Raw genomic sequence first — 24,623 nt, 5'->3', positions numbered from 1 at the left:
GGGGGGAGGGGCGGGGCCAAGGGGGGTGGGGCCGAGGGGGGGGCGGGGCCGAGGGGGGCAGGGGCGGGGCCGAGGGGGGGCGAGGGGGGGGCGGACCCGAGGGGGGGCGGACCCGAGGGGGGGCGGGGGGGGCGGACCCGAGGGGGGGGGCGGGGGAGGGCGGACCCGAGGGGGGGCGGGGAGGGCGGACCCGAGGGGAGGGCGGACCCGAGGGGGGGGGGCGGGGGAGGGCGGACCCGAGGGGGGGGGCGGGGGAGTATTTTCCAAGTCAGGATGGTGAGTGACTTAGACGGGCAGCATGGGCGGCACAGGCTTGGAGGGCCGAAGGGCCTATTCCTGTGTTGTACATTTCTTTGTTCTTTGTTCTTTTTAGCGAGGAGGTTTTCCTGGCCTCTCCCCTGAATGACGTGGCTCTATTTTAAGGCTATGCGCCCCATTGACGTCCTCAATATCACACAAGACCAGAACATATCTGTCACCATCTTCTTTTGCAACACAAGTCAAAGATTACAGAAAAAATAGCTGGGGGGGGGGGGGGGGGATGGTGGACAAGCTAATTGGATAGCTCTTTCATAGAGCTAGCACTGGCATGAAGGCCGAATGGTCTTATTCTGTGTTGGAGAATTCCAGTTTAAGTAATACGGGAGTGCAATTCCATTTGGTAAGTGCTGTATACACAGGATCGTAAACAGATATCGAGTGCTTCACAGTGAATAGGCGGGGCAAATGTACTTTCAAATTTATACGTTTAATTTTAAGTAACCATGAATTGGTCGATGTAGCTCTGCCTTGGTTAAGGGCTGGTCTTCATGTTTCATGGTCTCTTTGTGGTCTCCCTGTGCGTTGATCTCCAGTGGTCATAGCCCAGCAGCGGTTACCCGTCGGTTTGTTCAACCTCCTGATATGGGGGATACAGATCAAAGGGTTAGATTTAAGCTTTCTTATCTTGCCCACACCGTGGGCGGGACTCTCCGATCCCCCCCCAGCCGGCTGCCAAATTCTCCAGAGCCGGAGAATTCCCGCCCGTTCTATGCCGGTTCTGCCGGCGTAAATTAGAGTTGGTCCCTTACCGGCGGGACCTGGCGGCGCGGGCGGGCTCCGGGGTCCTCGGGGGGTGGGGGGGGGGGGGCGCAGGCCGATCTGGCCCCGGGGGGTGCCCCCACGGTGGCCTGGCCCGTGGTCTTGGCCCACCGATCCGCGGGCGGGCCTGTGACGTGTGGGGGCACTCTATTCCTACGCGCTGGCCGTGTAGCCTCTGCGATGGCCGGCGCAAAGGTGAACCCCCCCTGCGCATGCGCAGGGATGACGTCAGCACGGCGCCAAAGGCCTTCCACATCAGCCGGCGGGTCGCAAACCCTCCGGCGCCATCCTAGCCCCTGAAGGTGCGGAGGATTCCGCACCTTTGGGGCGGCTCGACGCAGGAGCGGTTCCCGTCATTCCACTGCGCCGCTTCTGCCTGCCCCGCCGATTCCCGGAGAATCCCGCCCCATGGGTCTCAGCCCAGCTACAGGGAAGTGTACCCTGCTGCAGAAGTCTGGCATTTCTCCGTTTGCCACATGCCCCGCCGTCTCTCTCTCTCTCTCTCTCTCTGTCTCTGGGAGGCAGCTGGGGTGGCGCGATTGCTCGGAATAATTTCACACCGTGATCCAGTCAGCCGGCTGACAGAAGGGAACCATCAGCCTACACCGTGTCTGAGGACAGGGGTGAAACCCTGTCCCCCTCCCTCAGCAGAATGCCCGCTGTGGAACTATTGAAGACCTGTTGCTGTCACAGGGAGTCCTTTTGGGATTCACCCACTAGACTGAAGTCTGACATGCCGGGGCTAGGTAGAGAAACCGAGTGGTGATCAATAATTATTGAAGCTTAAACCAGTCACCAATGTCACTCATTTCTTGACATTGACCTAGTTAGACCCAGGATGTCAGTCAATGCAGGATTTGGGGTCGAAGGTATTTCAAAATAGCTAAAAATTGCAACTAATAAAAAAGCATCAATAATTGAGCCACAGGATACAACGTTTGGGCCATGCTGGAGTATTTTGGATTCTTGCAAAAGAGTAGAGGGATAGTGGAGATGATGGAGCATCGCAGAATGTAGCTGAGCAAAATTGAAATGGCCGCCTGTTGCAGAGAGAGAGCGGGAAAGAGAAAGAGAGGCGATCTGATGATGTGAGTAACGGAGGTGTGACTGCTGGGGAGAAAGGGAAAAGGAGGATCTAACACTAGATGGAAAGGTTTGAAAGCGAGAGACTCAAACATGGTGGGGTTGGAAGAGGAGTGAGTGACTGACAGGGGATGGAGAAGGGTGATCAAGCAGCCTTGCGGAAACCCCAAATAAAAAGGGAGAAGCCAGAAGTAGAAGAAGGAAAACATAAGAAGAGTAAAGAAAGAGGAACAGGGGTGCATCACTCAGCACGGGTACCACATTCCTTCATGTGCCATTTTAATAAACCCTTCAACACAAATAGGTCAATGGGGTCGCTGAGGAGGTACAAATAAGAATTGGACACTGGGGTGGCCCAAACAATTATTTTATTCACTTATGGGATGTGGGTTAGATCGCTGGTTAGATCAGCATTTATTGCCCATCCCTAGTTCTCCTTCAGTAGGTGGGGGTGAGCTGCCTTCCTGAACCGCTGCAGTCTATATGGTGTAGGTACACCCACAGTGCTGTTAGGGAGGGAGTTCCAGGATTTGTCCCAGCGACAGTGAAGGAACGGCGATGTATTTTCCAAGTCAGGATGGTGAGTGACTTAGAGGGGAACTTCCAATTATTGGTGTTCCCAGGTATCTGCTGCTCTTGTCCTTTCAGATGGTCGTGGTCGTGGGTTTGGAAGGTGCTGCCGGAGGTGCCCCGATCAGTTGCTGCAGGGCATCTTGCAGATGGTACACACGGCTGCCACTGTGCGTCAGTGGTGGAGGAAGTGAATGTTTGTGGAAGGGGGAGCAATCAAACGGGCTACTTTGTCCTGGATGGTGTTGAGCTTCTTGTGTGTTGTTGGAGGTGTACTCATCCAGGCAAGTGGAGAGTATTCCATCACACTCCTGACTCGGGCCCTGTAAATGGTGGGCAGACTTTGGGGGGTCAGGAGGTGAGTTACTTGCCATAGGATTCCTAACCTTTGACCTGCTCTGGTAGCCACAGTATTAATATGGCTAGTCCAGTTCAGTTCCTGATTGATTGTAACCCCCAGGATGTGATAGTGGGGTATTTGGCGATGGTATTGCCATTGAATGTCAAGGAACAATGGTTAGATCCTCTCTTGGAGGAGATGGTCATTGCCTGGCACTTGCGTGGCGCGAATGTAGCTTGTCACTTGTCAGCCCAAGCCTGGATATTATCCAGGTCTTGCTGCATTTGGACATGCTTCATTATCTGAGGAGTCGCGAATGGTGCTGAACATTGTGCAGTCATCCGCAAACATCACCACATCTGACTTTATGATGGAAGGGAGGTCACTGATGAAGCAGCTGACGATGGTTGGGCCGAGGACACTATCCTGAGGAACCCCTCCAGTGATGCCCTGGAGCTGAGATGATTGACCTCCAACCACCAAAACCATCTTCCTTTGTGCCAGGCATAACTCCAACCAGCAGAGAGTTTCCCCCCAATTCCCATTGACATGTGCTGGGCTCCTCCATCATGAAGAATGAAATTAAATGAAAAAAAATGAAATGAAAATCGCTTACTGTCATAAGTAGAAATGAAGTTATTGTGAAAAGCCCCTAGTCCCCACATTCCGGTGCCTGTTCCGAGGCTGGTACGGGAATTGAACCCACGCTGCTGGCCTGCCTTAGTCTGCTTTCAAAGCCAGCTATTTAGCCCTGTGCTAAACCAGAATGGGGATATTTGTGGAGCTTCTTCCTCCAGTGAATTGTTCAATTGTCCATCGCCATTCACGGCTGGATGTGGCCGGACTGCAGAGCTTGGATCGGAATAACACTGACTCTAACCCTTCATAAAATGGCCCATGGTGTGATATCAATTGGCAGAGATTACCCCATGGAAACACTATTACCTTAAAGGCCGACCAGGTCCTGATTTCATTGAAGAACCTTTCCCCTGGGCATGTGGTTGGTCTGTGTTGCCGATGCCCCTGGATGACATAATCACCGACTATCTGCTTGCCAAGCACAGCACACCTCATGAAGTTTTCTTTCACTAGTTCCATTGCAGCCTGGTCTGGGAGCTCGGAGGTGTAGTCACCGATAAAGCTCACTCCGTACCCCTTCGAGTTTTGCCCTTTGGTGTGAGCTCCCTGCCAGAGCCATCCACGGCCTTCATAAATGTAACCATCGGAGCCTGCCACGAAGCTGCAAGGAACATTCCAGAAATTAACAACCGCAAATAGTGGGTTTAATTTATCTTTGTACTTTGGCTGCAGTTTGCCCCCTGAGTGGATTTCACTCCCACTCTCGAACTTTGATCACAAAATCCAGCCCGACACGCTGAATGCAGTACGGAGGGCGTGCTGCACTGTCTGAGGTGTTGCCTTACAGACTGATGCATTGAGCATATAAATATCCCCCAGAACGTTATTCTGCAGGAACAAGAGTTGTCCTGACATCTCAGCCCATAGTGCAGGATTTTAGATATATTGGATTATAAGCATTTAGGGTTAAAAGAACAGTTTGTTTGGGTTGGTCTTCACAGAGGAAGACACAAATAACATGCCAGTGACTGATAGAAATGAGACTATGGCAGGTGAGGACCTTGAGAGGATTGTTAGCACTAAGGAGGTAGTGATGGGCAAGCTAATGGGGCTAAAGGTAGACAAGTCTCCTGGCCCTGATGGAATGCATCCCAGAGTGCTAAAAGAGATGGCTAGGGAAATTGCAAATGCACTCGTGATAATTTGCCAAAGTCACTAGACTCTGGGGTGGTCCCGGTGGATTGGAAATTAGCAAACGTGACACCACTGTTTAAAAAAGGAGGCAGGCAGAAAGTGGGTCATTATAGGCCAGTTAGCTTAACTTCGGTAGTAGGGAAGATGCTGGAATCTATCATCGAGGAAGAAATAACGAGGCATCTGGATGGAAGTTGTCCCATTGGGCAGACGCAGCATGGGTTCATAAAGGGCAGGTTGCGTCTAACTAATTTAGTAGACTTTTTTGAGGATATTACCAGTGCGGTAGATAATGGGGAGCCAATGGATGTGATATATCTGGATTTCCAGAAAGCTTTTGACAAGGTGCCACACAAAAGATTACTGCATAAGATAAAGATGCATGGCATTAAGGGTAAAGTAGTAGCATGGATAGAGGATTGGTTAATTAATAGAAAGCAAAGAGTGGGGATTAATGGGTGTTTCTCTGGTTGGCAATCAGTAGCTAGTGGTGTTCCTCAGGGATCAGTGTTGGACCCACAATTGTTCACAATTTACATAGATGATTTGGAGTTGGGGACCAAGTGCAATGTGTCCAAGTTTGCAGACGACACTAAGATGAGTGGTAAAGCAAAAAGTGAAGAAAGATACCGGAAGTCTGCAGAGGGATTTAGATAGGTTAAGTGAATGGGCTAGAGTCTGGCAGATGGAATACAATGACAAATGTGAGTTATCCATTTTGGTAGGAATAACAGCAAAAGGGATTATTATTTAAATGATAAAATATTAAAACATGCTGCTGTGCAGAGAGACCTGGGTGTGCTCGTGCATGAGTCGCAAAAAGTTGGTTCATAGGTGCAACAGGTGATTAAGAAGGCAAATGGAGTTTTGTCCTTCATTGCTAGAGGGTGGAGTTTAAGACTAGGGAGATTATGCTGCAATTGTATAAGGTGTTAGTGAGGCCACACCTGGAGTATTATGTTCAGTTTTGGTCTCCTTACCTGAGAAAGGACGTACTGGCACTGGAGGGTGTGCAGAGGAGATTCACTAAATTAATCCCAGAGCTGAAGGGGTTGGATTACGAGGAGAGGTTGAGTAGACTGGGACTGTACTCGTTGGAACTTAGAAGGATGCGGGGGGATCTTATAGAAACATATAAAATTATGAAGGGAATAGATAGGATAGATGCGGGCAGGTTGTTCCCACTGGCGGGTGAAAGCAGAACTAGGGGGCATAGCCTCAAAATAAGGGGAAGTAGATTTAGGCCTGAGTTTAGGAGGAACTTCTTCACCCAAAGGGTTGTGAATCTATGGAATTCCTTGCCCAGTAAAGAAGTGGTATATCTGGATGAAGGGATTAAGGGTTATGGTGTTCGGGCCGGAAAGTGGAACTGAGTCCACAAAAGATCAGCCATGATCCCATTGAATGGCGGAGCAGGCTCGAGGGGCCAGATGGCCGACTCCTGCTCCTAGTTCTTATATAGGGGGGGAAGCAAGATTAGGCTATTGAGTTGTATGATCAACCATGATCATAATGAAAGGTGGAGCGAAAGGTGGAGCGGGCTTGCAGGGCCGAATGGCGTCTTCCGGCTCCCATCTTGTTTTCTATGTTTCTATGAAACACGGCAAAGAGGGGTGAGGTACAGATGGAAATTTGACCCCTTGCTTCACTGAGCCACGGTTTAACCTTTCATGGTCAGTAATAGCTCTGCCATTGAGAGTTTATCCCTGCGAGTGTGTCTGGGTTGGGCGGGGGGGAACATTAGCTGCCACTCCTGCTCAGCAAGGCATGGGCAATGAACAATAGCCCACCTTCCCTCTCTCACATTAGCGACCCTTTCATTTTACCCCGGCTCCCACCCCTCCATCACTCCCCTCCACCACTCCCCTCCATCACTCCCCTCATCACTCCCCTCCACCACTCCCCTCCACCACTCCCCTCCACCACTCCCCTCCACCACTCCCCTCCATCACTCCCCTCCATCACTCCCCTCCACCACTCCCCTCCACCACTCCCCTCCACCACTCCCCTCCACCGCTCCCCTCCACCGCTCCCCTCCATCACTCCCCTCCACCACTCCCCTCCATCACTCCTCTCCACCACTCCCCTCCACCGCTCCCCTCCATCACTCCCCTCCACCACTCCCCTCCATCACTCCTCTCCACCACTCCCCTCCACCACTCCCCTCCATCGCTCCCCTCATCACTCCCCTCCACCGCTCCCCTCCACCGCTCCCCTCCACCGCTCCCCTCCACCGCTCCCCTCATCACTCCCCTCCACCGCTCCCCTCCACCGCTCCCCTCCACCGCTCCTCTCCACCACTCCTCTCCACCACTCCCCTCCATCACTCCCCTCCAGCACTCCTCTCCACCACTCCCCTCCATCACTCCCCTCATCACTCCCCTCCATCACTCCCCTCCACCGCTCCCCTCCACCGCTCCCCTCCACCACTCCTCTCCACCACTCCCCTCCACCACTCCCCTCCACCACTCCTCTCCACCACTCCTCTCCACCACTCCCCTCCATCACTCCCCTCCATCACTCCCCTCCACCACTCCTCTCCACCACTCCTCTCCACCACTCCCCTCCACCACTCCCCTCCACCACTCCTCTCCACCACTCCTCTCCACCACTCCCCTCCATCACTCCCCTCCACCACTCCTCTCCACCACTCCCCTCCATCACTCCCCTCATCACTCCCCTCCATCACTCCCCTCCACCATTCCCCTCCACCGCTCCCCTCCATCACTCCCCTCCACCACTCCCCTCCATCACTCCCCTCCATCACTCCCCTCATCACTCCCCTCCACCACTCCCCTCCACCACTCCCCTCCACCACTCCCCTCCATCACTCCCCTCCACCGCTCCCCTCCATCACTCCCCTCCACCACTCCCCTCCATCACTCCCCTCCATCACTCCCCTCATCACTCCCCTCCACCACTCCCCTCCACCACTCCTCTCCACCACTCCCCTCCATCACTCCCCTCCACCACTCCTCTCCACCACTCCTCTCCACCACTCCCCTCCATCACTCCCCTCCACCTCTCCTCTCCACCACTCCCCTCCATCACTCCCCTCCATCACTCCCCTCATCACTCCCCTCCATCACTCCCCTCCACCATTCCCCTCCACCACTCCCCTCATCACTCCCCTCATCACTCCCCTCATCACTCCCGCCTCTCCTATGAAACATGTCAGCAGAATTACAATTTTGTTTTAAATGGGATTTAGATTCTGAAATTACGAGTGACAAATGTAGTGGATAATTGATGTGTTCAAGGGGCAGACAGATTAAGATGTGAATGAGCAAGGAATAGAATCGGGTGAGATGAAGAGGGGGGAGGAGGAAGCTCGCGTGGAGCCTAAATCTCAGCATGAACCAGTTGGGCCGAATGGCCTGTTTCCGCGCTGCACGTTCCGCCAAGTTCCTCGGGGCCTATCGAGAAGTCGGGATCCTCACTTGTAACCGATGTCGTCCCATTGACGATCCTCTTGGTGGAAGCGTTGCATACTCCTCATATCCGCTGAGCAGTCGTGGAAATTGGTGCAGGGCCGGCTTGGCTGGTAGGTGTGGTGGATGTAGACAAAACGCAGGGGGAGCAGCAGGTTCCCCGGGATACCTTTGTAGGGTTTGGCTGCCCACATGCAGCGAGGAATGATGGCGGGACATTCTGTGGGGCGGGGGGGGGGGGGAAATGAAGGTACACTGAGCGACACATGAAATAAAGGACGAGATACAGACAACGCAATAAGAGACATGAATTCACCGGCTCACAACCTTAGGATGACACACAATGTTTTACAGCCAAGGTATTTCTGAAATGTCGTCATTTACCGGGCAAGAAATGTGGCAACGTTTTTTTATTCCGTGGCGTGGGCTCGCTGGCTGGGCCAGCATTTATTACCCATCCCTAACTGCCCTTGGAGGTGACAGTGGACATTCAACCAGATTGCCGTGGAGTCACCTGTAGGCCAGACTGGGTCAGGACAGCAGATTTCCTTCCCTGGGACATTAGCGAACCAGATGGGTTTATACGACGATGGTTTTTAAAACAAATAAAGATTATTATTGTCTTCATTGGACTTTAAATTCCAGATCTTTTCATTGAATTCAAAGTTCACCATCTGCCGAGGTGTGATTCGAACCCGGGACCCCCCCCCTCCCCCCGGGACAACCCCCCCCCCCCCCCCCCCCCCCCGGGACCCCCCCGCCAGACACCCCTCCCTCCCCCTCCCAGACCATTACCCTGGGTCTCTAGATTACCAATCCAGTGACAATACCACTATGCCACTGCGTCCCCTGATTTATGCAGAGCAAGATCCCACATACATTAACGATCAGATCACCTGTTTACTGATGTTGATTGGCAATCAAAAATGGCCAGGATGCTGGGGAGAAGGCCGTGACTCTTGTGCAAAATAGCCCCCCCCCCGCCCTCCGCCCCGGGACCTTTTACTTTGACCAGAGATCGCTTTTAAATGTCTTATCCTAACAATGGCACCTCCGACAGGGCCGCACTACCTCAGTACAGCGGGGGGAGGGTCATAAGAACTAGCAGCAGGAGATGGCCATTCTCTCTGTACTGCAGCACCCTGCAATCTCTCTCCATTTAAATAATATTCTGCTTTTCTATTCTTTCTGCTACAAGTGATAGCCTCACCTTTTCCCACATTACACTCATCTGCCAAATTGTTGCCCACTCGCTTATCCTATCAATCCCTTTGCAGGCTCTCTGTTTCCTCCCTGCAACTTTCTTTCCAAAACATCTTGGTGTAAGCAGCGAATTTGCTTGGCGACAAAAAAGTCGGTCTCCTCATCCAGGCCATTGACACAGATCCAAAATAGTTGAGGGCCCAGCACTGGTCCCTTGGAATTCTACTAGTTACAGTTTCCCAACCTGAAGATGACCCATTTATCCTGAATCTCTGTTTCCTGTTGGTTAGCCAATCCCCTGTCCATAATCATATAATCACTCTCAACACCATGAGCTCTTAACGTCTGCATGACCAGTGCTACCTGCAGGGTATGCATGGTAGCATGGTGGTTAGCATAAATGCTTCACAGCTCCAGTGTCCCAGGTTCGGTTCCTGGCTGGGTCACTGTCTGTGCAGAGTCTGCACGTCCTCCCCGTGTGTGCGTGGGTTTCCTCCGGTTTCCTCCCACAGTCCAAAGATGTGCGGGTTAGGTGGATTGGCCATGCTAAATTGCCCGTAGTGTCCTTAAAAAAAAGTAAGGTTAAGGGGGAGGGGTTGTTGGGTTACGGGTATAGGGTATACGTGGGTTTGAGTAGGGTGATCATTGCTCGGCACAACATCAAGGGCCTGTTCTGTGCTGTACTGTTCTATGTTCTATATGTGGCACCTTATTGAATGCCTTTTGTAAATCCAACTAGACTACATCTACTGGTCCTCCTTTATCCACCCTGCTTGTAACATCCTCAAAAACCGCTAAAAGATTTCTCAATGGACTGGTGACCATAAGTCATTAGAGCAGAATTACGCCATTCAGCCCATCGAGTCTGCTCCGCCATTCAATCTTGGCTGACATGTTGCACATTCTCCTGCCTTCTCCCCAAACCCCTGATCCCCTTAATAATCAAGAATCTATCTACCTCTGCCTTAAAGACACTCAGTGATTTGGTCTCCACAGCCTTCTGCGGCAAAGAGTTCCACAGATTCACCACCCTCTGGCTGAAGAAATTCCTCCCTATCTCAGTTTTCTCTGACTAATAATAATAATCTTTATTAGTGTCACAAGTAGGCTTACATTAACACTGCAATGAAGTTACTGTGAAAATCTCTTTGTCACCTGTTCGGGTTCACTGAGGGAGAATTCAGAATGTCCAATTCACCTGACATCACGTCTTTCAGGACTTGTGGGAGGTAACCGCAGGAATCTAGTGCAAATATCCTCTCCATGTCCACTCTATCCAGGCCTCTCAGTGTCCTGTAAGTTTCAATAAGATCCCCCCTCATCCTTCTAAACCCCAACAAGTACAGACTCAGAGGCCTCATTTGCTCCTCATACGATGAGCTGTTTACTCCACAGATCATTCTTGTGAACGTCCTCTGGACCCTTTCCAAGGCCAGCACATCCTTCCTTAGATACGGGGCCCAAAACTGCTCACAATACACAATGGGGGCGGCTCAGTGGTTAGCACTGCTGCCTCACAGGTCCAGGGACCCGGGTTCAATTCCAGCCTCGGGTGACTGTGTGGAGTCTATACTTCCTCCCCATGTCTGCGTGGGTTTCCTCCGGGTGCTCCGGTTTCATAGAACATAGAACAGTACAGCACAGAACAGGCCCTTCGGCCCTCGATGTTGTGCCGAGCCATGATCACCCTACTCAAACCCACGTATCCATCCCATACCCGTAACCCCCCACCCCCCCTTAACCTTACTTTTTTTTTAGGACACTACGGGCAATTTATCATGGCCAATCCACCTAACCCGCATATCTTTGGACTGTGGGAGGAAACCGGAGCACCCGGAGGAAACCCACGCACACACGGGGAGGACGTGCAGACTCCGCACAGACAGTGACCCAGCCGGGAATCGAACCTGGGACCCTGGAGCTGTGAAGCATTTATGTTAACCACCATGCTACCGTGCTGCCCCACAGTCCTCCCACAGCTTTCCTCCCACAGTCCAAAGATATGCAGGCAGGTGGATTGGCCATGCTAAATTGCCCCTTAGAGTCCAAAAGGTTAGATTATTATTATTATTATGGTTGCTGGGTTATGGGGATAGGGTGGAGGCGTGGGCTTAATTAGGGTGGTCTTTCCAAGGACTAGTGCAGACTTGATGGGCCAAATGGCCTCCTTCTGCACTGTAGGGATTCTATGAATACTCCAAATGGGGTCTGACCAGAACCTTATACACCTTATACACATCCCTGTTCTTGTATTCTACTCCTCGCGACATGGATGCTAACATTGCTTTTGCCTATTTGTGCTCAACTCTCTGGAGTGGGGCTTAAATCAACCTCAAAATCAAAGAGTGATACCCACTGAACAATGGCTAGCACATGCTAAGAACATGAGGAGCAGGAACCTGTTCAATAAAATCATGGCTGAACTTCTCCTGGTGCGAGCAACAGGGCAAGGTTTATAATTGGGGGAAGGGTAAATACAATGCTGTCAGACAAGAATTGAAGTGCAGAAGTTGGGAACATAGGCTGTCAGGGAAGGACACAAGTGAAATGTGGAACTTGTTCAAGGATCAGGTACTGCGTGTCTTTGATATGTATGTCCCTGTCAGGCAGGGAAGAGATGGTCGAGTGAGGGAACCATGGTTGACAAGAGAGGTTGAATGTCTTGTTAAGAGGAAGAAGGAGACTTATGTAAGGCTGAAGAAACAAGGTTCAGACAGTGCGCTGGAGGGATACAAGATAGCCAGGAGGGAACTGAAGAAAGGGATTAGGAGAGCTAAGAGAGGGCATGAAAAATCTTTGGCGGGTAGGATCAAGGAAAACCCCAAGGCCTTTTACACATACGTGAGAAATATGAGAATGACTAGAGTGAGAGTAGGTCCGATTAAGGACAGTAGCGGGAGATTGTGTATTGAGTCTGAAGAGATAGGAGAGGCCTTGAACAAGTATTTTTCTTCAGTATTTACAAATGAGAGGGGCCATATTGTTGGAGAGGACAGCGTGAAGCAGACTGATAAGCTTGAGGAGATACTTGTCAGGAAGGAAGATGTGTTGCGCGTTTTGAAAAACTTGAGGATGGACAAGTCCCCCGGGCCTGACGGGATATATCCAAGGATTCTCTGGGAAGCAAGAAATGAAATTGCAGAGCCGTTGGCAATGATCTTTTCGTCCTCGCTGTCAACAGGGGTGGTACCAGAGGATTGGAGAGTGGCGAATGTCGTGCCCCTGTTCAAAAAAGGGAATAGGGATAACCCTGGGAATTACAGGCCAGTTAGTCTTACTTCGGTGGTAGGCAAAGTAATGGAAAGGGTACTGAGGGATAGGATTTCTGAGCATCTGGAAAGGCATTGCTTGATTAGGGATAGTCAGCACGGATTTGTGAGGGGTAGGTCTTGCCTTACAAGTCTTATTGAATTCTTTGAGGAGGTGACCAAGCATGTGGATGAAGGTAAAGCAGTGGATGTAGTGTACATGGATTTTAGTAAGGCATTTGATAAGGTTCCCCATGGTAGGCTTATGCAGAAAGTAAGGAGGCATGGGATAGTGGGAAATTTGGCCAGTTGGATAACAAACTGGCTAACCGATAGAAGACAGAGAGTTGTGGTGGATGGCAAATATTCAGCCTGGAGCCCAGTTATCAGTGGCGTACCGCAGGGATCAGTTCTGGGTCCTCTGCTGTTTGTGATTTTCATTAACGACTTGGATGAGGGAGTTGAAGGGTGGGTCAGTAAATTTGCAGATGATACGAAGATTGGTGGAGTTGTGGATAGTGAGGAGGGCTGTTGTCGGCTTCAAAGAGACATAGATAGAATGCAGAGCTGGGCTGAGAAGTGGCAGATGGAGTTTAACCCTGACAAGTGTGAGGTTGTCCATTTTGGAAGGACAAATCTGAATGCGGAATACAGGGTTAATGGTAGGGTTCTTGGCAATGTGGAGGAGCAGAGAGATCTTGGGGTCTATGTTCATTGTTCTTTGAAAGTTGCCACTCAAGTGGATAGAGCTGTGAAGAAGGCCTATGGTGTGCTAGCGTTCATTAGCAGAGGGATTGAATTTAAGAGCCGTGAGGTGATGATGCAGCTGTACAAAACCTTGGTCAGGCCACATTTGGAGTACTGTGTGCAGTTCTGGTCACCTCATTTTAGGAAGGATGTGGAAGCTTTGGAAAAGGTGCAAAGGAGATTTACCAGGATGTTGCCTGGAATGGAGAGTAGGTCATACGAGGAAAGATTGAGGGTGTTAGGCCTTTTCTCATTAGAACGGAGAAGGATGAGGGGCGACTTGATAGAGGTTTATAAGATGATCAGGGGAATAGATAGAGTAGACAGTCAGAGACTTTTTCCCCGGGTGGAACACACCATTACAAGGGGACATAAATTTAAGATAAATGGGGGAAGATATAGAGGGGATGTCAGAGGTAGGTTCTTTACCCAGAGAGTAGTGGGGGCATGGAATGCACTGCCTGTGGTAGTAGTTGAGTCGGAAAATTTATGGACCTTCAAGCGGCTATTGGATAGGTACTTGGATTAGGGTAGAATAAGGGAGTGTAGGTTAACTTCTTAAGGGCAGCACGGTAGCATTGTGGATAGCACAATTGCTTCACAGCTCCAGGGTCCCAAGTTCGATTTCGACTTGGGTCACTGTCTGTGTGGAGTCTGCACATCCTCCCCGTGACTGCGTGGGTTTCCTCCGGGTACTCCGGTTTCCTCCCACAGTCCAAAGATGTGCAGGTTGGGTGGATTGGCCATGACAAATTGTCCAAAATTCTATGATTAACCTAGGACAAAAGTTCGGCGCAACATCGTGGGCCGAAGGGCCTGTTCTGTGCTGTATTTCTCTATCTCTATCTAACTCAATTTTTCTGCTTGATTCCAATCCTGATGGGACAGGGTGAAATAAGTTGAGAAGAACCTTCAAGATAGACACTAGTTTGGACAAGTTGGGACAAATGGCCTGTTTCTATGCTGTAAATACTTTGTGATTTCACTGCAAAATCGAGGCTGAACTTTAATCCTATCTATAAACAAGTCGGAAGGCGGAACTGAAGAGTCCCTTACCTCCTCCACCGGGACCATCAGCTGTCTCTCCACCCAACATATCTGCGTGGGTTTCCTCCGGGTGCTCCGGTTTCCTCCCACAGTCCAAAGATGTGCAGGTTAGGTGGATTGGCCGCGCTAAATTGCCCTTAGTGTCCAAAAAGGTTAGGTGGGGGTTACTGGGTTACAGGGATAGAGTGATGGTGTGGGCTTGGGTAGGGTGCTCTTTCCAACGTCCAGTGCAGACTCGATGGGCCGAATGGCCTCCTTCGGCACTGTACATTCTATGACGATGACAATATATTAGTTCTGGGATCCAGGTCCATTCTCTGCAGCCCACCTGCTCCCCCCGACCCCCCCCCCCCCCCCCCTCCCAGCCCCCAAGACTGCCAGATAAAACATTGGATTGGACAGGGTTGGTGATGGCAATTGGTCCATCAATTATTGTAAAAAAGCATCTGATTCACTAATCTCCTTCGGGAAGGAAATCTGCCGTCCTTACCCGGTCTGGCCTCCATGTGACTCCAGACCCACAGTAATGTGGTTGACTCTTAAAATGTCCTCTGAAATGGCCAAGTGATACACTCAGTGCAAGGGTAATTAGGGGTGGGAAACAGACGCTGGCCCAACCAGCCCACATCCCCATGAAAGAATAAAGATTTGGGCAAATGGAAACTAAGTACCAACCAAATGCCTCCAATCACCGAACTGACCCAGGAAGTTGGACTGGGTTCACGGAAAGGTCATAGGTGGTGGTTCGAGGCCCAGCCCCAACCCTGTAAGGGTGGCCTGGTTAGATGGGTCGCCAGCCGATCCCAGACCAGAGTAGCAGATAGCTCGGAGAGCTCAAATCGGGGTTCGTGATCCAAGCTGATTTCTGTTAAAAAAGTGTATTAAGCCAAGGACTGCCTGTAGACAAACCACAAAAGGAATCGAAATGGGAAGTAATTAAAGGGGTAATAGTGTGTGGCACAAGACAATTTGAGTCAATAGATTACAATTGAATGAGATGCAAAGTCAGCGACCAGCGGGCGAGGGGGGATGGGTGGGGTCACTCATCTCGCAGGAAGTCAAAATAGCCCCTTTTGGCTTCAATGAAGTTACTGTGAAAAGCCCCTAGTCGCCACATTCCGGCGCCTGTCCGGGGAGGCTGGTACGGGAATCGAACCCACGCTGCTGGCCTGCTTGGTCTGCTTTAAAAGCCAGCGATTTAGCCCAGTGAGCTAAACCAGCAGTTTGATGTTATCCAATCTCGGTTTACCTTACGGAAGCCTGCGTGAATAAGATCCTTCCTGTGCTGAATCCCGATTCTGAGCAGGAATATGTGTCTGAGGAAGATCGGAGGAGTGAGTCTGTCGACGAGCTCTGGTACAATCAGTTTGCCCAACATACGCTACTGGACAGAATAAACCTGGAAACTAAAAAAAAAAAAAAATAGGACTTCCGATCTGGGCAACTGAGCAGAGATCAGATCGTCTCCTCCCCGAAGCTGAATTTGAATCCAGGAAGCAGATGACGGGATCGCTCCTTGTCAGCAGGATGATGAGGGACACCCTAGGGACACATCGGGGCTGGTTTAGCACACTGGGCTAAATCGCTGGCTTTTAAAGCAGACCAAGGTAAGCCAGCAGCACGGTTCAATTCTCATACCAGCCTCCCCGAACAGGCGCCGGAATGTGGCGACTAGGGGCTTTTCACAGAAACTTCATTGAAGCCTACTCGTGACAATAAACGATTTTCATTTTCATTTCATTTCAGGTTTATCCAGCGGGATACTAATCTTAGCTTTCCGCTAATCAGCACCAATCGGATGGTGGCGTCATAAGGGACAGATGACGTAGGAATTGGAATTATCGCACTGGCAATAATGGGGGGCGGTTTATCCAGCTTAAATAATCCTTTGACACTGACGCAATGGGTGCTAAACGCAGATGAATGCACCATTTCCAAACTTCCATCAGTCAGTTTCCCGAGCACAAAACATCAGTCTAATACTTAGCAGAAAAATTAAACGTGAGTTAGTTAATACCTTTTACACTGATATATATATATGGTGACTGCGCCATCCAACTTTTATCCCATTGGTTTCAATGCATATGGCATCGCCAGTAAAAAGGAAACTCAAATATTTGAATGTCCTTTAAAGTTTGCAATTAACTCGAAGCCCTAAATTTGCTTCCTACAAACCATAGGGATAATGCCACTGACCCAAACACGCATATTTGGAAGATGCACTGGGAAAGAGTGTGGGGAAGATGGAGGGCAATAATCAAATGGCACTCTTTGAGATCCCGGCTTGGACGTCAGGTTTATCATTGGTTAGCACTGTTGCTTCACAGCTCCAGGGTCCCAGGTTCGATTCCCGGCTTGGGTCACTGTCTGTGCACTTTCTCCCCGTGTCTGCGTGGGTTTCCTCCGGGTGCTCCGGTTTCCTCCCACAGTCCTAAGATCTGCAGGTTAGGGTGGATTGACCATGCTGAAGTTGCCCCTTAGTGTCCAAAAATGTTAGGTGGGGTTATGGGGACAGGGTGGAGATGTGGGGAAGGGGTGGCGGTGTGGGCTTTGGTAGGATGGTCTTTCCAAGGGCCGGTGCAGACTCAATGGGCCGAATGTCCTCCTTCTGCACTGAAAATTCTATGATTCTATGAGCAGCAGCTGATTACTATCAGAGTACCACAGCATTGAGAGCCATTGGCATCCAGTGAGGTTAAGATTCTGAAATGAAATGAAAATCGCTTATTGTCACAAGTAGGCTTCAAATGAAGTTACTCTGAAAAGCCCCTAGTCGCCACATTCCGGCACCTGTTCGGGGAGGCTGGTACGGGAATTGAACCGTGCTGCTGGCCTGCCTTGGTCTGCTTTAAAAGCCAGCGATTTAGCCCAGTGTTATGACATGAGAAAAAAAACACAACAATCTATACTTATTTATACAAAACAACTTCCACAAAACTGACCTTACTTTGGTACGACTTTGTGTCCCACACCTTTTTGTTAGCATTTAGCCCACTCAATTGCCATCACTGTCCCTTTACATTTTTTTATGATGTCAACAGCCCGCATGCAGTTGTAGGCTTTGGCCAAGGGATGGCGCATTGAAGTGAGTGCTTCAGTTCTCTCGGTTATTTCACAACCTTGCATATAAATGAAACCTTTCTTCATTAACTGGCAATGGCTGCAGAGAATCTATTACAAAATGGAAGTGCTTTGAATAAGCTCGTCACAGGCAATATTTCAACTTGTTTTCTTTCAAGGGCGTCCCAGTGATTTGAATAGTTTACTCACCGAGATAGCTGTGGTGAAACTGTGTGACTCCTTGCTCGGAAATGTTTCTGAGGATGTTCTGGTCGAGGCTTTGGAGAATTGAGTTGTTCCTCACGTGGTTGTACAGGTAAACTGCACTGATTACCTGATTGGTCAAAATGCCAAGGTCAACCTTTGCTTCGAAGTTCTGACGACGTCTGTTTGCCTTTAAACCTATTTGCCCCTGTCCCTTGCCATAGTAATCTCTCAACACAGCGCTGAGCTTGGGCAGCGGACCTTGGAGCTCTGTTAAGAGGTTCCCCAGAATAAAGCCATCCATGCCTCCATTAATCAAAGCCTGTGTGGCCAGGGACCAGGGACCTGATCCAGTGAAAACTTGAGGGGATGTCACGTTGTCCCAACAACCATCAGGCCCCAGCAACGCTTGGCTCTTGCTCAAGTGATGGGCCACGATTGCTAACCCTAAATCTTTGGCTAATGTCAGGGCATAAAGATTATCAACCGGGACGAGGAGCTGTCCAGCCGCATCCGGCCAAGGGCGGTCGACAATTCTCTTCAACCCAGCTTCAATCCCTGCAATAAGGTGCCCGACTGCAATTGTCGTTCCGTCTGGAGTGAGGACTACCCCGCGTTCGACTGAGCAGTCGACCCCGTGGTTCATGACATCTGCGATGAACGATTGTTGGTCTTCAGATAGAGGTTGCAGAGAGGCAGAAGGTACTGAGGTTTCACCAAGGAGGAGGCAGCGATAATCCTGGCCAGATGTTTGCAGTGCCCCGAGAGCCGTGGTAATGTTGAGAATTGTCAGCGCCAGATTAAAACCCTCCAACTCCTCGATGATGCTCAGAACATTGTCGAGGTGATAGTCTGGCGTCGCTGTAAAAAATGATCAAACAAGTGAAGACTTTTGGAAAGGAACAGAATTGCCAGCAATGCGTCGTTGCAAAATCAAGGGTGGACTGGGTACCCTCCTTAGTGAGTCTTCCCTGTGACATGACAGGTTGAGCTAACCTCTCACCCTCACTAATTGGATTTACTCTTTCAAAAGATCTTGATTGCCACAAAAACCCTTCCATTTGTGAAACCAAAACAATACTTTGCCCAATGGAAGGATGCTGTACAAATTCTAAGCAGAACATGCAATCGACGCTAACGTATTTTGAAAATGAAGCACCACTCTGACTTTCAAATACACTGAGAAACTGCGAGACACCTCTCGGGGTTAATTACATTTTCTTTTTTTTTAAATTTAGAGTATCCAATTATTTTTATTTTTATTTTTTATTTTCCAATTAAGGGGCAATTTAGCGTGGCCAATCCACCTACCCTGCACATCTTTGGGTTGTGGGGGCGAAACCCACGCAGACACGGGGAGAATGTGCAAACTCCACACAGACAGTGACCCAGAGCCGGGATTTGAACCCGGGTCCTCAGCGCCGTAGGCAGCAATGCTAACCACTGTGCCACCGTGCTGCCCCGTTAATGACATTTTCACAGTACTTTGATTTCTTCCTTCCTTGGCATGTATCCCAGCCTGAGACATAACCCATCTTCACTTCCAAACCCTTCCTCTCCATTGCAATCTCATTATGGTCGTGGCTCCTTGTTTAATGAATACTTTTACATTCATTCCTTTTCCACACCTCTGATGTTCTTCCTCAGCTCTCAATGTCCTTTATTTCTCATTCTTTCCTGTGGGCGTTGTTGGACTGAGTGACAGATTTTCCTCCCTCAAGGACATATCTTGGGGCAACAAATAAGGGGGCCTCACGGTAGCATGGTGGTTAGCATCAATGCTTCACAGCTCCAGGGTCCCAGGTTCGATTCCCGGCTGGGTCACTGTCTGTGTGGAGTCTGCACGTCCTCCCTGTGTGTGCGTGGGTTTCCTCCGGGTGCTCCGGTTTCCTCCCACAGTCCAAAGATGTGCGGGTTAGGTGGATTGGCCATGCTAAATTGCCCGTAGTGTAAGGTTAATGGGGGGATTGTTGGGTTACGGGTATACTGGGTTACGTGGGTTTGAGTAGGGTGATCATTGCTCGGCACAACATCGAGGGCCGAAGGGCCTGTTCTGTGCTGTACTGTTCTATGTTCTATCTCTCAACCTTCCCCCACTCTGCCGTGCATCTGTTTTCTGTGGCTAACTATTCCTGGAACAGGTCGCCAGGGGCATTGCACCACATCAAGCATAGCCACACTCACAAACGAAGGGGCAATTTAGGGTGGCCAATCCGCCTAACCTGTATGTCCTTGGACTGTGGGAGGAAACCAGAGCAACGGGCAAAATTCCATCGCGGGCACGGGGAGAACGTGCAAACTCCGCACAGAGAGACCCCAGGCCGGGAATCAAACCCGGCTCCCTGCCGCTGTGAGGCAGTGGTGCCAGCCACATGAAACCCCCTCAAGGACGTGAGTGAACCACATTTTATTTTTACACAAATCGATGATTGTTTCGTGGTCGCCATTAGCGAGACTAACTTTCCATTCCAGATTTTATTAATTGAATTTAAATGCCGTGGTGGGATTTGAACCCGTTTCCCCAGAGCATTAGTCTGGGCCTCTGGATCTGGCCCAGTGGCATCACAACACACCATCATCTCCCCCTCCTGTTTCTACTACAAGGAAAAAAAAACATTTATTAAACATGAACAAATTGGATTATGATACAATACTCCTTCACTTCCCCCTTAGTTTAACAATTAACTCACAGGTTTGGGGATTAACACAGATTACAAAATACATTTTAATCTACAATGGTCTCATTAACACAAAGTCCCTTTTAAGCACACAAGGTGACTGTGGGCAAATACACTCTCCTCACTGAACCTCAAGTGAATGTCTGTGGGATGTCTCCTCGGAATCCCCCCAGATACGGTGGTTAGCACTGTTGCTACACAGCGTCAGCGTCCCGGGTTCGCTTCCCGGCTTGGGTCACTGCCTGTGCGGAGTCTGCACGTTCTCCCCGTGTCTGCGTGGGTTTCCTCCGGGTGCTCCATTTTCCTTCTACAAGTCCCGAAAGACGTGCTTGTTAGGTGAATTGGACATTCTGAATTCTCCCTCTGTGTACCCGAACAGGCTCCGCAATGTGGCGACTAGGGGCTTTTCACAGTAACTTCATTGCAGTGTTAATGTAAGCCTACTGGTGACAATAAAGATTATTATTACTACTGCCTCCTCTGTCTCATCATTGTGTTGAAATCAAGATCCTTTGCACCTTTTACTCAAATTTCTTCTTACCCCACCCAGGTGTCAGCCTCTCACCTCAGAGCCGCAATGTTGGAGGTTCAAATCCCCCTTCATGCATTTGGGTATACAATCTCTACTGAGGCAGTGCTGCACCGTTGGAGCCATCTTTTACGTGGGGCACTAAACCGAATCCTCATCTTCCCTCTCAAGTGGGTGTAAAAGATCGATCCCATATTATTACTTTGAAGGTGGGAGGGGCAGTTCACCCCCCCCCCCCCCCCCCCCCCCCCCCCCCCCCCACCCTGGCCAATATTTATCTCCCGGCAACATTGAAAACGTATCTGGTCATTATTTCACTGTTGCATGTGGGAGCTTGCTCTGCACAAATTGTGATTCCTGCATTACGCAGGTGAATGCACTGGAAAAAGTACATAATCATCTGAGAGGAAATTTGGGGCATCACAAGTTTGTTATAGGCGCTATTCAAATCTTTTGTACGTGGTTGCATCACCCTGTAATGTAAAGGTGCTCGCCAGAGCAAGGGCTCCCGTGGTATGATGTATAGAGTTACATGGTAATATACTTGCAGAACAACAATCTCAAAGGAAACTTGCTGCATGGCAACAGCATCTTGCATGACAACAACTGGGCTCTGTACATAGGTTAAGAATTACCAATAAACAGTTCATGTTTAAACTGTTCGGAAAACAACATTAGTTCTAAGGAATTTAGATTTGAATTGATAAACATTGGAAATAATGTATAGTTTTAAGTGGGTTTAATTTAATGTTTCTGCACCTGGAAGAGCTAAGCCAATAGTTAGATTCAAGCTGGACAACGTTTTTTGTGTGTGTGGGGGTTGGTTAAGTTTCAACTATGTTTCTATTGTGCTTAGCAACAGGAGGCCACTTTCCAGAGGGAAGCCATATCAGTTGGAGGCAGGACCTCCAGATGTTAACATCTGTCAACTCTGCCGGAAGAAAAGTAGCCAGGACGGGAGCTGCAAAGAGGCAGGCTTCCTAACGTGCAAGTTACAATCCAGATAAGCATGGAATTGGGACAGAATGAACATTTAAGACACCTGAGGTTAAGAGAACAGAGACCAAGGTATTGTTCAGAAGAATTCAAGGAAGAGTGAACAAAATGTTCTGGATTAAATAGAAAATTTCAGTGAATACGTTTAAAGTGGGACATCAGATTTCAGAGGTAGGTCTGGTGTCATTTTAATACATTTTGGCAATCAAGAATTAAAACAATTGTGAGCGGTTTGCGCAGCAGTCAGGACAAGGAAATCTTAAAGGGGTTGGTGTAAAATCCTGGACTGGATTCGCTTTTTAAAGTGGAGTAGAAGCTTTTTTTTTTAAAATGCCATTTGGAAAACTCGTTCTGGATTTTGGAACGCAAACCGCTAAAGGAAAGCATTATTATTATGAGACAAGGTTTTGTTTATTTTGAATTGTGTTTTTGGGACTGGAATGTAGAAACTCTCATGTGACAATCATCTGGGGGGATTTTTTTTCAATAAATTTAGAGTACCCAATTCATTTTTTCCAATTTAGGGGCAATTTAGCGTGGGACTTCTTTGGGTTGTGGGGGTGAAACCCACGCAGACACGGGGAGAATGTGAAAACTCCACACGGACGGTGACCCAGAGCCGGGATAGAACCTGGGACCTCGGGGCCATGTGGCAGCAGGGCTAACCCACTGCGCCACCGTGCTGCCCTATCTGGGGGGATTCTGAGGAGACATCCACAGACATTCACTTGAGGTTCAGTGTGGAGAGTGTATTTGCCCACAGTCATCTTGTGTGCTTAAAAGGAACTTTGTGTTAATGAGACCATTGTAAATTAAGATGTACTTTACAATCTGTGTTAATGCCAAAACCTGTGAGTTAATTGTTAAGCTAAGGGGGGAGTGAAGAAGTATTGTATTATAATCCAATTTGTTGGGCAGCACGGTGGCGCAGAGGGTTAGCCCTGCTGCCTCACGGCGCCGAGGTCCCAGGTTCGATCCCGGCTCTGGGTCACTGACCGTGTGGAGTTTGCACATTCTCCCTGTGTTTGTGTGGGTTTCGCCCCCACAACCCAAAGATGTGCAGGTTAGGTGGATTGGCCACGCTAAATTGCCCCTTAAGTGGAAAAAATTAATTGGGTACTGTAAAAAAAATTTTTAATTATCCAATTTGTTCATGTTTAATAATTATACTTTTCTTGTTGTTGAAACGAATTAGTCGTCTCATGACATGTTCCTCCATGTTTTATATAAGAAAACGTAACAGTTGTGGTCTTTTGAGCGAAGGCTCCATTCTGGGATCCTCCCATTTAGTTATAACATCAACTGGGATCGTAACAAAACGTACAAGTCTCAAGATCCCATCAATACACAGAATAACGTACTCCAGAATATGTTCCAGGGAATTAAACCATCTCAGTGTTGAGATAATGTCCGAGCTACAGACCCAGGTTTGAATTAAGTCAGCTCACTCCCTTGATGGTTTACTGCCAATGGAGAGTTATGCTCCAACAGGTTGTATCAATGTTGGTTGCAAGAACATTTGTGATTACAAAAGGACGTTCTGCTCACCTTCAACGGACCAAAGGCATGGGTAGAACGACAGAAGGAGGAAGCAGCACAGAATTCTCACTTGCTTAGACATCCTCCGAGCTCCTGAAATGAGCAGAAACCTTTGCTCCTTTTATTATTTGGATTGATCTGAAACCTTGTGCGTCATTGGTTTGAACTTTACTTCCTCTCATTGACAGGCCAGCACTAAATCAGATTTTACTGCAATATCATCCAATCCTGATTGGTAAACGCTTTCTAAAGCATTTCGCACTTTCGACCACAATCTTAAGGATAATTGATTTTTATTGGACCCACTGGCAGTGGTTTAGATAGGCCCATTGCCCACATGGCAGAGAATTAAACTGTTCAAATACAGCCGACAGGGTAAAGGGGCGGTGGGGGGGGGGGGGAGGGGCATTGACCGCCGTTGGGTCAGTAGATGTCATAGATCCTCAATCAAAATGGAGGGCATGTGTGTGACGGCACTGTGGTTGTTCCAGGCAACCTGAACCAGCCAATCACATGCATCCGCAATCACACCCCTTCCTCGCTTCTCAAGTTGCTGATCGCCACTTGACTGACGCAGAAATAGAGCGGGCCATTCAGCCCCTCGAGCTTGCTCCACCATTCAACACGGCCATGGCTGAACTCTGGCCTTAACTCTTTATTCCTGCCTGTTCCCCATAACTCTAAACCCCCTTGTAGATCAAAACCGACGTGAATATATTCAATGTCCCAGCCTCCGCTGCCCCACTGGGACAAGGAATTCCAAAAATTAAAGACCTTGGTTGGAATTCTGCGGCCGTTGGGATTTTCTGTTCCCATCGGCGGCGCTCCCCCGCACGTCGGTTTCCCGGTGTTGGGGGGGGGGGGGGGGTACAATGGGAAATCCCATTGACAAGCGGCGGGAGTAGAGTCTCCTGCCTCCGGCGAACGGCGCACCGCCAGGAAAACGTGGCTGGGGGACTGGAGAATCCTGCCCCTTCCGAGAGAAGCGATTCCTCCTCAGCTCCATCTTGAATGGGCAACTCCTTATTCTGGACTAATGTTACCTGGTTCTTGTACCTCTGAAGAAGAAGTCAAAAGGGACTCAAAACATCAGCT

The 24,623-nt window shown here is 49.5% G+C and overlaps 1 protein-coding gene across 1 annotated transcript; it reads right to left on the bottom strand.

Annotated features, from left to right (window-relative positions):
• Nucleotides 1–714: 714 nt before the first annotated feature.
• Nucleotides 715–23,637, bottom strand: pglyrp6 (peptidoglycan recognition protein 6). The gene is made up of 5 exons (XM_038784849.1): nt 23,538–23,637; nt 17,793–18,647; nt 8,287–8,497; nt 4,019–4,313; nt 715–898 (listed from the first exon to the last, which is right to left on the bottom strand). Exons 1-5 carry the CDS (start codon nt 23,608–23,610, stop codon nt 875–877), a joined length of 1,458 nt encoding a protein of 485 aa, XP_038640777.1. The 5' UTR covers nt 23,611–23,637; the 3' UTR covers nt 715–874.
• Between the last annotated feature and the right edge of the window lie 986 nt (nt 23,638–24,623).

Source organism: Scyliorhinus canicula, chromosome 25 (assembly GCF_902713615.1).
Source record: "Scyliorhinus canicula chromosome 25, sScyCan1.1, whole genome shotgun sequence".
In the NCBI taxonomy this organism is placed as follows: Eukaryota; Metazoa; Chordata; class Chondrichthyes; order Carcharhiniformes; family Scyliorhinidae; genus Scyliorhinus; species Scyliorhinus canicula.
This window is presented reverse-complemented; position numbering and strand designations above follow the sequence as displayed.

Excerpts from the sequence above, each read along its gene's own strand:
- pglyrp6 (XM_038784849.1), bottom strand. The coding sequence starts at position 23,610 with ATGTCTAAGCAAGTGAGAATTCTGTGCTGCTTCCTCCTTCTGTCGTTC. Across the intron at positions 18,648-23,537 it reads ATGCCTTTGGTCCGTTGAAG|CGACGCCAGACTATCACCTC; the intron begins GTGAGCAGAACG and ends CATTTTTTACAG. Across the intron at positions 8,498-17,792 it reads GTTTCACCACAGCTATCTCG|AATGTCCCGCCATCATTCCT; the intron begins GTGAGTAAACTA and ends CCCGCCCCACAG.